The following is a 14,878-nucleotide window of genomic DNA, read 5'->3' as shown; positions in this document are numbered from 1 at the left end:
CAACCAACAGCAACTGCTCAAGCCACTTGACAGCAGAGAGCATCATCATCAGAGTCACTCTGAAAGTCTTCCTATGGTAATTCTTTTCTCTTGATTTGGTCAGTTTGATTAAAATAGTTTATTTCTGCATCAATGGCCCAGCACTGGGGGAGAGGGGGGTGTGATGTGGAATGAGGCTGTTGGTGGATCTTCAACAATCACTGCCACACAACTCAGGTACCAGATTAGTAGACTTCAGGTAACTGTGTTTGTGGAAGCCAAGGACAAAGGTTAATTTTTAATTTTGGATTAAAGTACGAAGGGGAGCAGGGAGGATGATAATGTGCAGTTTGATTCCTCAAATTACATTTAAGCATATACAATACATGTCATAAATATACTGCTGAGTCAGAACATTTAAAACAATGGCATATTCTCTTGCATCTATTGTGAGTTCAGATACACAGTGCTTCAGTTTGAACGTTGAGTTTGGTTCATAAAATCTCTTCCAATGTTAAACACAACTAAGGCAAATTGTAGTAAGTTAAATGGCTTCAAAATTACTACATTATGTTCAGTTATATTTTTCATAAAATGTGCCATGTAAGTTAGACATTGGATTTCTCCTCAAACATGTGCTTTGATTATCATTAAAAGAATGATGCTGTTTGGGATTATTTGGCTTGGGACATCTTTCAAGAGTTATAGGATAGGTTAGCTGCTAGTTAATATGAATGAGAAGCAGTCTTCAAATAAATATATGTTAATAATGAAACAGTCATTGATACTTTAAGAACATTGAACCTAGCCATTGGCTGTGGGACATTCTGATTCTACACTATTGTAACTCTGCAGGGGAAGACAATATATGTATGTTTATGTTAATCGGTCCTCATTGAAAATCCCAGGATGAGGTCAGGGAAGATATTAAGTGGAGCAAAAAACAAACTGCTGGAGGAAATCAGCAGGTTGAGCAGCATATCTGGGGGAAAAGGAATTGCTGATGTTTCAGGTTGAGACCCTGCATCAGGACTGAGAATGGAGAGGTAAGATAGCCAGTAGTAAGCAGAGAGGGGGAGGGGTGAGACAGGGGCCGGTAGATGATAGATGGACTGAGAAGGGGTGAAGGATGATGGACAGGTGGAGCAAGGCGGTGGAGGGGTTTTGCTCCAGTTTCCAGCAACTGCAGTCTCTTATGTCTCCAAGATATTAAGTGGCCACCTCCTCTATCTATGCTTAGTGAAAGACATATTCTTGCTACTTAACACATAGTTCAACACATTTGTTTTGTCAATAAATATTCTGGGTGCTTGTATGTCCAAGGATTCATCCCTCAACTCCCAGAACTAAAGGAAGAACAATATTCTGGTTGTCTGGAGTTTTGTGCTCAGAGCCCTTTGGACCAGCCAGTGGTATTTGAATATTTGAAGGTGTCCTGTCAGTTGAAATGTGTCCCCATTGTAATATGTAATTCTACAAAGTCTCTTATCTATACCCAAAATATTTAAGTTAAATATGTAATTATAACCATTGAAACTGTATTTATGCACCTGCTGTTATATTAAAGAGTACAACATCTCAATGCACTTTTGAGATACACCAGAGATTCTCTAGCAGAGGGATCCTTCCAGAATGCCTGCTTGTCACACTGAATAAAGACCTTGTACAGCTCCAGTCTCCATGTGGCTCATTCAGAGTCACAACAAGAACACCTTTAATAAAGGAATGGCCACATTATTCCTCTGATAAAAGATTCTTACCCATGGACAATCTACTCATCAATCTTCACAGGCATAGTATGTTAGAAATTCTGCCGCAATGATTCAAAAGCACTGCTGTATGCAAGTAGATTTCGGAAACTTGTAGATCACTGCAGTGCCAGTGGTGATTTTACAGGATCAGGAAACACCTGAGGTGGTCCAAAGCACAGATGAAGACCTCTCTTGATTACAATTTACAGAAGGCTCCAACAGCTGGATTCATCAGTCTAAGGAATCAGATTCAGATTCCTAAATAATGGCCAATAGTTAGGTTGCACACAAATCTTTGTTCACCATCCAACCATTCAAAAGACCGAGGTATTGTAAGCAGATATGTATTTTAGACATCTGTCTTTCAGTATAATGGTGGCAGTGGATAACCTGATTAGTCTCCCAGAGCACCAAAGGAGCAATAATTGAAGAATCAGGTATATAAAGCTGTAACCAGTCTATTCAGGTAAGCATAAGGGATAAAATGGTAGTATTAAGGAACAACTGAATTTTCATTGTACCCTGATCAATATTTCTTTCTTAAACACCACCAAGAGCCCAAAGTGATTAACTAGCCATTGACCTTATTTGTTGTTGCTGAAATCATGCTCAGGGCGCATTTGTTGGCATAATCATAATGAGTATATGTAAAAAATACAAAAAGAGCTGCAAAAATGCACTAAAGGGTCTTGAGGGAGTGAAATTCATGTCTTTTGCTATTTGTAAAACAGCAGATTCTTTCAGGAGAAACAAAGGACTGCAGATGCTGGAATCTAGATGAAAAACATTGTGCTGCTGGAGGAACTCAGCAGGCCAGGCAGCTTCAGTGGAGAAAAGCAGGCGGTCAATGTTTCGGGTCAGGACCCTTCTTCAGGACTGGAGATAGGGAAAGGGGAAGCCCAATATATAGGAGGGAAAAGCAGAGCAGTGATAGGTGGACAAAAAAGGGGAGGCGGGGTGGGCACAAGGTGGTGATAGGTAGATGCAGTAAGAGATAGTGATGGGCAGGAGCAGGGGAGGAAGAGGGATCAGATTCTTTCAGTTATAGTACTCTGGGCCAAACAGTCATACAATGCAAAATGCAACAGTGCCTAATGCAGAGGATAATATAGACAGAATTATACAAAAACACCTAAAACAAATTTTCAATGACATACAAAAGTATTAATCATAAAAGCAAACTTCCAAAAAAAATCCATGGACTTGTTTTCAGTGGGTTTACAATGTTCTAAAAAAGTAAAAAAGAAACTTGATTTTGACATGTCACTCATACAATTAGGTAGAACCAAATAACTATAAATTCTTTAATATCCTGAAAGCAGATTGTGGAAAACTTCTTGTCCTTGTTTTGCAACAATAACAAACAAATCCCATCATATTTATCTCAGCTCAGAATTTCCTACACTGTGTTACATTTTACACAGTTTATGTGCCAACTGGGTGGTCAGATTTTATATATAGTGTTAATGAGACATGGAATACAGTCTGAGCTTAAGGAAATAATGTATAGTCAATGATTCAGAGACAGAGATCTAGTAAATATGGAGCTTCAGCAGTCAGAACTTAATTCATACACTGTCTTTGCTTTCTCTGAAAAATTACTGCTTTTTAGCTGTTATTCAGGGTAAAATTCCTTTTTATCAGGTGAATCTTGGATTTCTGAAGGATTCAGTGATGTAAAGATTTCAGGTTAGTCTTTCACATGTTCTACTAACAGGTTCATCTCCTCAATCTATCAGCCTGAGACAATAATACACATTTTCATGGGGAAACCAATAGAACCATGTTATCCTTGGAATATAAACCAAGGTTTTGCCCTAACCCAAAATTGTCCTATCAATGCCCTACATGTTGTTTGACCCAAGGTGACTAATATTGGATTTGTCTTATGTTAATGTGTGCAACCCCACTGCATTTAATACATGGTTCTTTCAAAAAGCTCTAATATTACTTTCCTTAATGTCTATGTAATGGACATTATTATATCAGGAAGATTACAACAAATTTAATCTTTTTTTTCCTTTCAAATGTCCATCCTTGTGAGAATACTGTTCACAATTTTCAGCAATGTTGGAAACACCATTAAAAGAATAGTTGGAGAAAATAGAACATGTAACAGTCAAATGAAAAGTGGTCATTCTTGACTCAGAAGTAGTTTGGTATCACAAGATAAAGAAGGAACAATATGGGACATGAATCTGTCTATAGCCTTATCTCTTATTTTCTCCAGTTGTAGACATGAATAGTGAAGAACACTTAATAATTGCTAAAATATTTTCTTAATTCTTTTTCTGTTTTAAAGGCTTGCTAGATTACAGTTTATTATCAACTTTGTTTGATCATAATAGAATGATGTTTAAATGAATAATTCTTTACACCTCAAGTGATATGAGCTTCCTTCAGAATGGAGCTGGGGTTGCATGAAACTAAAACAAAGATTTTACCCAAGGAGCAGGAGGTATACAATTCTCAATCATGTTTTGTGATCTACTGCTTATGTAGTGTAATATATCGATTCTCTTTATGCCCAGATAAAAGACACAACTGTTAACAATGTGCTGTCAGTATCCAACAAATGAACAGGCTGTCTGTAGGGTCCAATACACGTATTACATTGTGCAGTACTTTCTGAAATGTCAATTAACAAATCGTTAACTGCAAATGGTAATTTTCATTTTACAACATAATTTACTCTGGACAGACTAAAGGTGTTCATGATTGAAAAATAAAATCAGAACAGAGGCAGACGATAATCTATCAATTATTAACACTAAACAAACTGACAGATAAACCAACACAGGAACAGGCAGGGAACTGAGGGATAGAGACCATGTACAGGCAGATGTGCGGTTCAAATAGGCATCATGGTCGGCACAGACACCATGGGCCAAAGGGCCTGTTCATGTGCTGTGCTGTTCTTAAAGATATACAAGAGTAAGTGCCTGACCAATAAGCAACATTTTTCTAAGACCATAAAGAACAGTACTTTCAAAAGGACACAAATTGGATTTCCACTATGTAATAATTGTAAATTTATTTCTTACATTGCAACAAAGTCTACATTTCACAAGAACTTCATTGACTTTGGAATATGATAGGATGTATGGGGACATGAAGAAAATATATGAATCCAAGTTCTTTAGGACAAGAAATTGTTCTACAGTCTGTTTTTTCATATCTTGCTCAAGTTCCATTTTGCAAATATCTTGCAGATATGGGTGGAGAAATGGCAGATGGAGTTTAATCTGGCCAAGTGTGAGGTGTTGCACTTTGGGATATTAAAAATGTAAAGGGCAGGACCCTTAACAGCGTTGATGTACAGAGGGATCTTAGGGTCCAAGTCCATAGCTCTCTGAAAGTGGGTGCACAAGTTGATAGGGTAGTAAAGAAGGTGTATTGCATACTTGCCTTTATTAGTTGAGACATTGAATTCAAGAGGTAAGAAGTTATATTGCAGTTTTATAAAAATCTGGTTAGGCCACATCTGGATTATGGCATTCAATTGTGGTCACACATTATAGGAAGGATGTGGAGGATTTGGGGAGGGTGCAGAAGAGGTTTATCAGGATACTGCCTGGATTAGAGGGCATGTGCTATGAGGAGAGGTTGGACAAACTTGGATTGTTTTCTTTGGAGTGGTGAAGGCTGAGGGGAGACCTGATAGAAGTTTATAAAATTATGAGAGGCATAGATGGAGTAGACAGCTGGTATCTTTTTCCCAGGGTCGAAATGTCTAATACTAGAGGGTATGCAATTAAAGTGAGAAGGGGTAAGTTCAAAGGAGACGTGCAGGACAAGTTTTTTACACAGAGAGTGGTGAATGCCTGGAATGTGCTGCCAGAGGTGGTAGTGGAGGCAAATATGATAGAGGCATTTAAGGGGCTCATAGATAGGCACATGAATATGTAGAGAATGGAGAGATATGGACTTTGTGAAGGCAGAAGGGTGTAGTTTAGTTTGGCGTTTAGTAATTAGTTTGGCACAACATTGTGGGCCGAAGGGCCTATTCCTGTGCTGTACTGTTCTATGTTCTATGTTCTCTATCTTGTCAGATTGAACACAGGTTGCTTATTGATGGACCATTTGCCACATTAATAAAGCTCATTCCTACCTTCCTCTGGATAACATGAGATTAGCAGAGGTTAGTGAATTATAATCACAAGCACAGAGAACTTTGACTAATTATTTTTCTGCTCTTTTGTTGTCAAGGCCAATTAGCTATTATAACTCAGACTAATGATCAAACCAAGAACTTGCTGGTAGGCTGATTCACAAATGCATTTATTGCTTGAGTCATCAAGTATGCTTTAATAGTAAAAGTATAACATTTAAAGTAAATAAAAGGCTTTCTGATCAAAGGGTTCAAAGGATATAGATAAAAGTGAAATTTTGCCAGATTTTATATATGCTTTTTGCTGTTGTCAGCTGCCAGACCACATTTTAAGTGATCAAAGTGCAGAGCAAACTGAGAACCCTTATTTTCTCTTTTAATGTAAGAACAATTTTAATATTTAGACTGTAAGGGTTTGCAATGATTATCACATTTCAGCCCTTATTTTAACCATGTTTGGCATCAGCTGATATTTTATTCACTGTACCTAACTGCTAAAAGTTTAAAATATTACTTGTATGTTTACAGTGATCTTGCTCGGTATCCTGTTGCTCATCACAATATAGTGGACCTCTTTTGCTCCTTTTTCTCTTTTCACCACTGTCTCTGTTCTGAAGCCAGATATTATCACCGAGCTTAAAATAAATCCATGGATGATTTGAGAAACACATAATCAAGCTTGATCAGATTGTCAGTTCTGCGAACAAAATTAATCATAAACTTACCCTGATGAATACCCATGTCTAGAAAGCTGAGTGCTGAATTTTCTTTCTTCTGTACATATGGCTAATGTAAACAAATCTGCTGAGCACTGAAGAATGATTGAGACTCCACAGGAAAGCAGACATTACATAAAACAGAAAATAATCTGAGTCTGGCATGTGTGCCTGTAAATGTTCAGATTTTTTAATTCCTTGTTACATAAGCATATGGCCCTGAAGGAGTTCGGCTTGGAAACAGGCTACACTAACTTAATGCTGACATTCAGTCACATTCTATCTTAGTATTACTCTTATATATTGATTCTTTTGAAAGCAGAGTGTACGGGAACAGAAAACATATTGAGAGTCAACAGAACCATGACTCATCAAACTCATCAGTAGAAACCGACTCTACCCAGCTTAAAATGCAACAGAAAATGAACATTGTGATACTATTATTAATTGCAGAGCATAAATTATATTAATTTCTTTTAAAACATGTTGACCTAAAGCCTCCTTGTTTAATGAAATAGTTTGAGAGGGGGAAGACTGAACCAGATTCCTTTTCATTTTTTCTTAGTTTGATTTCATCAATGAACATTTGGATTTTGTGTCCACTTCTGGTTGCCATACTACAGGAAGGATATTGTAGCAATAGAGAAAATGCAGAAGATAGTTACCAGGATGTTGCCTGGAATAGAGGGCTGTAGTTATAGGAGGGATTGGATAGGCTGGGTTTATTCTTACTGGAAAGTAGGAGACCTTATAGAGGTTTATAAAATTATGAGGGACATAAGTAGGATAGGTAGTCAGAGTCCTTTTTCCCCAGGGCAGGGGACTCTAGAACTAGAGGGCACAGGTTTAAGGTGAGAGAGGGGAGATATTTAAAGGAGATCTGATGGGTACGTTTTTCGCACAGAGGGTAGTGGTTATATGGAACAAGCTGCCAGAGGAGGTGTTAAAGGCAGAAATAAGTACAATATTTTAAAGGCATTTGGACAGTTAGTTAGATAGGAAAAGCATAAAGGGATATGGGCCTAATGTGGGCATATGGGATTAGTGTAGATAGGCATCATGGTCAACATGGATGAGGTGGGTTGAAAAGGCCTGTTCCTATGCTGTACGATTCAATAATTCATTGAACATTTGAACATGGGTAGCACGGTAAAGCAGCCAACATAATCAAAGACCCCACCCACCTCGGACATTCTCTTTTCTCCCCTTCCCATTGGACAGAAGATACAAAAGCCTGAAAGCACGTACCACCAGGTTCAAGGACAGCTTCTATCCTTTTATAAGACTATTGAATGGTCCCTTGGTATGTTAAGATGGACTCTTAACCTCACAATCTAACTCCTTATGGACTTGCACTTTATTGTCTACCAGCACTGCACTTTCTCTATAACTGTAACACTTTATTCTGCATTCCGCTATTGTTTTTGAACTACCTCAATGCACTGTTGTAGTGAAATTATCTGTATGGACGGCATGCAAGACAAGTTTTTCACTGTACCTCAGTACATGTGACAATAATAAATAAATAAACCAAGTATCTGAACTGGTTGTCATAATGTGTTTGAAAAGTGAAAATTGCAGATGCTGATAATCTGCAATAAAAACAGAAAATGATGCAAAACCTCTCAGCAGAGAAAGAAACAACGTAAATGTTTCGGGACAATGACATTTGACCAGAACTAGAAAGAAGTTGGAAATAAACCACGTTTAAGATGCAGAATAGAGGGGGTGGTGGAAAGAACAACGGGAATGCCAATGATAGGGCAAAGCCAGGACGGAGTGAATGACACGTGGTGTGGTGCTGGCTGAAAGAGGATGGTGAAGACTTCTTAATTGCAGTTGATTTGTCTTGAGGAGATGTAATAAGGAGGGATAAGTAGGACTGAAGCAAGGATTGTGCAACATATCCTGCAGAGAGCCAGGCATGGCTTGGACCCATCCAGATTCCCACAGTTATAGTTTGCATTTGGAGGGGGTGATTGGAATTAGAGAACATGTGAGAACGACTTCAGCCAGGAAGAGGTGGCTGTGGAGTGGGATGAATTAGGTCTTTCTGCCAGGAAGTATCAAAGGGCCCTCTGATCATTCTGGTGTGGGGTGGAGGTGGAGGGGACTGGACATCTGTGGTGAAAGCTGGCTGAGGCCAGGAAACTGTTAAAATGGCAAAGGGCAATAGGGATGTCACAGCTGTAAATGGGTAGAAGCTGGGCAAGGGGAAAAAGAAGAGATTCAAGACAGGAAGAAATAAGGGGTGAAAGCAGGTTGAAACAGTGCATCCATCAGGATGATCCTCTCTGTGGATCTTGGGGAAGATATAGAGGTAGTTTACATGTGGTCCACATGAAAGCTGACATTGCATAAAAGAGAAAATAATGACTGGCATAAATGAGATTGGTCGCTGTGGAGGGACGATTTCTAGAAGAAATTATGTCAGTCTCTCTCTGGGAGACAATACCCAAATGGTGAGGTCATGGTCACTGAGGAGTGCAAGAGGTATCAGAGAGTTGATGTTCAGTGCCTGTAATGTAGAGGTCAATTTGTCAAATAACAGCACCACCTTGTCTGCAGGTTTCATAAGAACACTAGGTCGGGCCCTTAGTTAGTGGAATGCTACAAGTTCAACACAGAATAGGTTGGAATGATTGAGATATTTGATATGAGAATAAGTCTCCATTCCGATCTCACATTTACTACATTTGGCGTTCAAGATGTGGTCTCCTCTGCCATGGAGAAAACCAAACAGCAGATTGCAGATCACAGGCATTCAATCACAAGCATGACGTTGAGCCTTCAGCTGCCTGTCACTTTAATTCTCCATCCCACTCTGACCTCTTTGTCTTTGGCCTTACTGCGTTCCAATGAAGCCCAAAATGAACTCGAGAAACAGCATCTAATTTTCTGATTAGGCACATTACAGCCCTCTTAACATTAAATGCAATAATTTCAGATAAGCTACCTTTCCCATTACCTGACATGCTGAGTTTTTCTTGTATTTTGTCACAAGATACTTTCCAAGGTGAAGTAATGTAAATTTGCACTGCTGCATCTGAAAATTAATACAGGACGTACCATAATAAACGTCAAACTAACTCAAAATTCAAAATCTGCCAGAGCACTGTAAACACAGGATTAACTTTAAGCCTAATGGTGGTGGAGTCATTCTGAAAGTTGAGGTGGTGCGAGAGAGGGAGCAGAACTTTGAATCTTGAACTTGCAGCATGTTCCCCTGGGCACATCATTAAATTAACAAAAAAACACTAACAAATTGCTGGAATACGAGCTTACTGGGACCCAGGTGAACAATGGGACTCAGCATCTGTTTCTTTAACCAGCTGGGTTTAAGAATTGAGAACAAAGATTGAGTGAATTGGGAGTCAAATCAAAAAGAAAAAAATATATTGAGAAAAAAAAGATAGAAAAAATAAAAATAGTATATTTTTAATTTAAACTAAGACAGAAATATTTACCACCTGCAAGAGTGAGACTAGTTTCAAATGCTTGCTTTCTGGACCGGGGAGATTAAGTGTTATTTCAGGAAGATTAATTTTATAATTAGAAGGGTACTTACACAATTAAGCATCAGCCTTAATTTTCTGTGGTCTAAGTGCAACTATTTCTTGAAATTCAGGAGTTGTCAGATAGCTGGCATTTCTCTGACTCACATCATTATTTCAACAATTTGTGATTTGGATATGTTGCAGTATCTTTTCTTCAAACTTATTGGATGATTTATGCATCCACAGCTGCATATTAAACTGGCTTAACATCATAATGATGATAAATTCTATATTATTTTAGGCAATCACTGTATGACCTTTTGTGTGTGTTTCAATGTTTCAATTAACCTCTTTAAAATGTGGGCGATAATCATAGGCAGGAGAATAAAGAACGACAGGTTACTCAGCATATGAAACAAAAATAAGTTGGCATTTTCAGTGGACCTTTATGAATACAAAACCCCACACTGAGCCAAGATGTATCTTCATAGTATTTAAAAATTACTTGTACTCTTGTTCTAGGTCATTAAATTTAGTTTGTGTGCCGTGGAAGTATCTCAAGATCAGTGGGTAGCGCTGCAAAGTCAACTAAAGCACAATACTGTCACGTGGATCTCCATATGTTCCCAGATTATCATAACAAATCTGTTTTTGCTGTCCTTGGATACTTGTGGTCTTAGTTGGATGATTTTAAACAAAGTTTCTTGATGTGGGAATATAAAAAAAATCCTGATGACTGTAATTCATTTGACAGATTAATAAAAACAGTTGCTTCTCTTTAGCTAACAGATGTGTACAAAGATGGATAAAAATTTCCACACTGTGTTTAGAGAAACAGGGATATTGATCCTTCTCCAATTGTACCCCAATTAAACAAATGTCCACCATTCAGTGTCTTTAAACTCAAGCTGCCATGTTTTGGGAGTGGATAAGGTGTCCTATGTTATATTCCATTGAGTGGTAATGTTAAAATTAACGTATATCTTTATTTTGACTAGTTATCTGTTCTATATTACATTATATGTTTACATGTAAAATTAATAAAATCAAACTTTGATTTGAAAACTAAGAGTGTCTAAAATTTTCTTGGAGGTTCAAAATTCTGTATTGTGGAAACATTCCAAATATTCGTCACCATAAAGTAATCCTTATCTTCATACTATGTTTCACAAAGAGAAGCTGAAAACTACTGCCATTAATGTCAGAACATCTTGCATGTAATTTAAGCTTAACATTAACCAGGAAACATATGGTGTAACCAATTTTGATTATATGGTGGGCTAAAATACTTGACATCTATATCAATGGGGAATCCTGCAGTTGGTCTCCATTTGGCTCAGAACTATCCAACTTATCTTTCAGACTACTATTCAACAAAATATTTCTATAAATTCATTACTAAAAAGCAAACAATTAGATGGAAAGCAGTTTTCTGCAAATTTTTCCCTATAATGGAAGATAAAGAATGTGTCCTTGTCCTGAATAGAAATACTCAAGAGATTATTGTAGAAATGGTTAATTTTGTCAGTCCTTGTGCTCCTTCTACAGTGTGAAGAAGGGTGTTTCTGGCAGAGTATTCAGGCTATTCTTTAGATGCCACCTGTAGCAAATCTGTAGCGCTTCCAGTTTGACTTCTCAACTCGACTTAATGTCTTCTCAAGGCTAGCACATAAAAGTAGTATATTAACTGAGTTTATGTTTACAGTTCACGTCTGTAATCTTATAGTTTAAATCTTCTGCAACTCAAGGCTATAAACACTGCATGCTAATGAGAGGTTATCTTGTAATAGATATGAAGAATTTGGTGGAATGCCAACAAATCTGACACAATTTATTAAACAATCTCATTCCAAAGTTTCTGAGCTACCGGAAAACTGGAGTATGGCTAATGCTGTGCTTTTATTTAAGGAGGGCTACAAGGACAAGTCAGGGAACTACAGGCCAGTGAGCTTAAAGTCAGTTGTAGGAAAATTTCTGGAATGGATCTGGAGGGACAGGATTTATTCGCATTTGGAAAGGCAAGGACTGATTAGAGATAGTCAGCATGGCTTTGTTTAGGGGAGATCATGTCCCACAAATCTGATTGAGTTTTTTGAGGAGGTGACCATGAGGATTGAGGAGGACAGTGTGGTGTACAATGTCTACATTAACTTTATCAAGGACTTTGACCAGGACCTGCAAGGTAGGCTGGTGAAGAAGGTTAGGGTACATGGGATCCAGGATGAGATAGTAAATTGGGTACAAAATTGGCTCGGTGGTAGGAGGCTGATGTGGGAGTGGAGGGTTGCTTTTCAGACTGAAGATCAGTATCCAGTGGTGTGCTGCAGGGATCAGTGCTGGATCCTTTATTGTTCATCATATTTCATAAATTCGTTATATCAAATCATATAAAGATTTGGAAGAGAATATCAGTTTGCAGATGACACCAAAATTGGTGGTGTAGTGGACAGTGAGGAAGGTTGTCTTCATTACAAAAGGATCGAGATCAACTGAGAAAATGGGCAAGGGAATGGCTGATGGAATTTAGCTCAAACAAATGTGAAGTGATGCAGTTTGGGAGGTTAAACCAGGGCAGGACTTGCACAGTAAATGACAGGGCCCCGGGGAGTGTTGTAGAACAGAGACCAATGGGGATAAGTACATAGTTCCTTCAAAGTGGCCGCACAGGTAGCTAGATTGGCGAATAAGGCATATGGTAAGCTTGCCTTCATCAGCTGAGGTGCCAGTATAAGAGTTGGGATGTCATGTTACAGTCATACAAATCGTTGGTTAGGTCGCAGTTGGGAGTATTCTGTACAGTTCTGGTCGCCATGCTACAGGAAGGATGTGATTAAGCCAGGGAGGGTGCAGAAAAGATTCATAGGGATGTTGCCTGCACTGGTGGGCTTGAGTTATAAGGAGAGATTGGATAGGCTGGGACTGTTTTCTCTGGAGTGAAGGAGGATGAGGTTACAGAGGTTGATAAAATTATGAGGAACATAGATAGGGTAGATGGTACAGTCTTTTTCTCAGGGTAGCAGAGTCTAAAAACTGGAGAGAATAGGTTAAAGGTGAGAGGAGAAAGATTTAAAGGGGACCTAAGGGGCAAGTTTTTCCACACAAAAGGTGGCAGGTTTATGGAATGAGTTGCCAGAGTTGGGCTGAAGGGCCTGTTTCCATGCTATGTAACACTAGGAATCTACAGTACCCATTGAATTGATTCCCTCTGTCATGAACCAGCAACAAAAGAAACACACTGAGTCATGATTCAGTGTTAAAAACTATTTTATTAATCACTACTTATAATAATATGAAAAATAGAAGTAAAAATGTTAGTATGTTAGAATTCAAAAATGTTAAACCTTGAACATTAACCCCAAAAACTAAACTCTTCGTGTGTGTGTGTGGCAAAGTCCCAAACTCCAAGTGCAGGAATGGTTCTTAAAGGTCAGTTCCACAAGCCATAAGGTGAAACATGAGCAAAGGCTTCTTCAACAACCACCGTTGTCTGAAGATAAGACGTAGATGTAGAGAACATAGGGAGAGTAATTACGAAATCCAAATGTTCCACAATGGAACCCAAACGACACTTCAGTGTTTACTCGGTAGTGACTTCCTCACCCCGAAAAGTATCCAAATCGTGGTCGTCCACACAAATACGTTTCCTTCTATAGGTCAGCAACAAAGTGAACTCCACTGGATTACTTCCAATTTCCATACATGGATTTCAGTGGCAGACACAGTTATTGTTTCTCATCCATCGATAGAGAAACTAGCAGGCTAGTGTCTCTCTCCCTTTTCTCTCTCTCTCTTCGACTGACTTCTTCAACAACATCATTAAGTCCTTTATCTTCTATTGATGTAAGTACGCCACAGACACACACACACACACACACACACACACACACACACCCACACACACACACACCCACCATCTTAAAGGGACTTTCACCGAGTCCGTAACACCTCTCATCTTCAACATTAGTTTTATGCAATAGTTGAAAATTTACGTTACGAGTTTCACAAAAATACTTAAAACTTTTATTTTTTTTGGAAGTACATTCAGGGACATAATCTCAGATACATGCAATGTTTATCATTAGAAATGATCCTGAACACAGAACCTTGCACTTCTGTATACAAAATGCAAACAAGCAAACATTATCTCTTCAATCTCTCATGCTCCAGGAATGTGGTTTCAATGGCTTTCACACTGAAGCTGTATCTACAAGGTACAACCCACAGAGGTTGAGGTACTTTGGTTTTTCTATTTGTGAACTGTTAAACTTAATTAAGATGAACACTACCATTTAATAGCTTACATCTCATATTGTACAGTATGGAACATACAAAAATCATCTGTACAGTAGACTTGAATCTCAACACTGTCTGAGGGTTTAAGTAGAAAACCAAGAAAGATCAATTCATAGCATATATTGCTTAACAGGAAGTATCTTTCCACTTGATTGTGCTAGGAGTCATCCATTTGGTTTACTTCATCTTCAACAACCATGTCCACCTCCTCCTGCTGCTGAGCTCCAGCTTGCTCCTCTGGGCTTCCTGGCAGGATGCTATTGATAGTTTTCAAAAGCTCTTCAATCTGTTCTTCTGTTAGTCTTTCCTCACTCTCTTCTACCATCTGGAGCATTAGAATATAAAATAATATTTATTAATGAAAATCATTTAATTTTATTCCATTTCAAATAAAGATGACTTCATAGAATGTCAGCTTATTGTAAAGAATTTTCTGCATGCTTTATTTAAACTTAATTATGGATCTGACCTATTAACTTAATAGGTCAGATCCATAACATGAAAACAATTTTTGCAATCTAAAAGTTGTTA

At 38.2% G+C, this 14,878-nt stretch overlaps 1 protein-coding gene across 2 annotated transcripts in view; it reads right to left on the bottom strand.

Annotated features, from left to right (window-relative positions):
* Positions 1 to 13,357: 13,357 nt before the first annotated feature.
* The window catches only part of crcp (calcitonin gene-related peptide-receptor component protein), a 48,244-nt gene continuing 46,723 nt past the window's right edge, over positions 13,358 to 14,878 (bottom strand). The window contains exon 6 of one of the 2 annotated variants that reach the window (XM_052035584.1): positions 13,358 to 14,672. In XM_052035584.1, the coding sequence (XP_051891544.1) occupies positions 14,505 to 14,672 (168 nt within the window). In that variant the 3' untranslated portion in view covers positions 13,358 to 14,504. The remainder of the gene's footprint in view (positions 14,673 to 14,878) is intronic. The other variant, XM_052035583.1, reaches the window with a different exon arrangement.

This window comes from Pristis pectinata, chromosome 21, assembly GCF_009764475.1.
Source record: "Pristis pectinata isolate sPriPec2 chromosome 21, sPriPec2.1.pri, whole genome shotgun sequence".
In the NCBI taxonomy this organism is placed as follows: domain Eukaryota; kingdom Metazoa; phylum Chordata; class Chondrichthyes; order Rhinopristiformes; family Pristidae; genus Pristis; species Pristis pectinata.
This window is presented reverse-complemented; position numbering and strand designations above follow the sequence as displayed.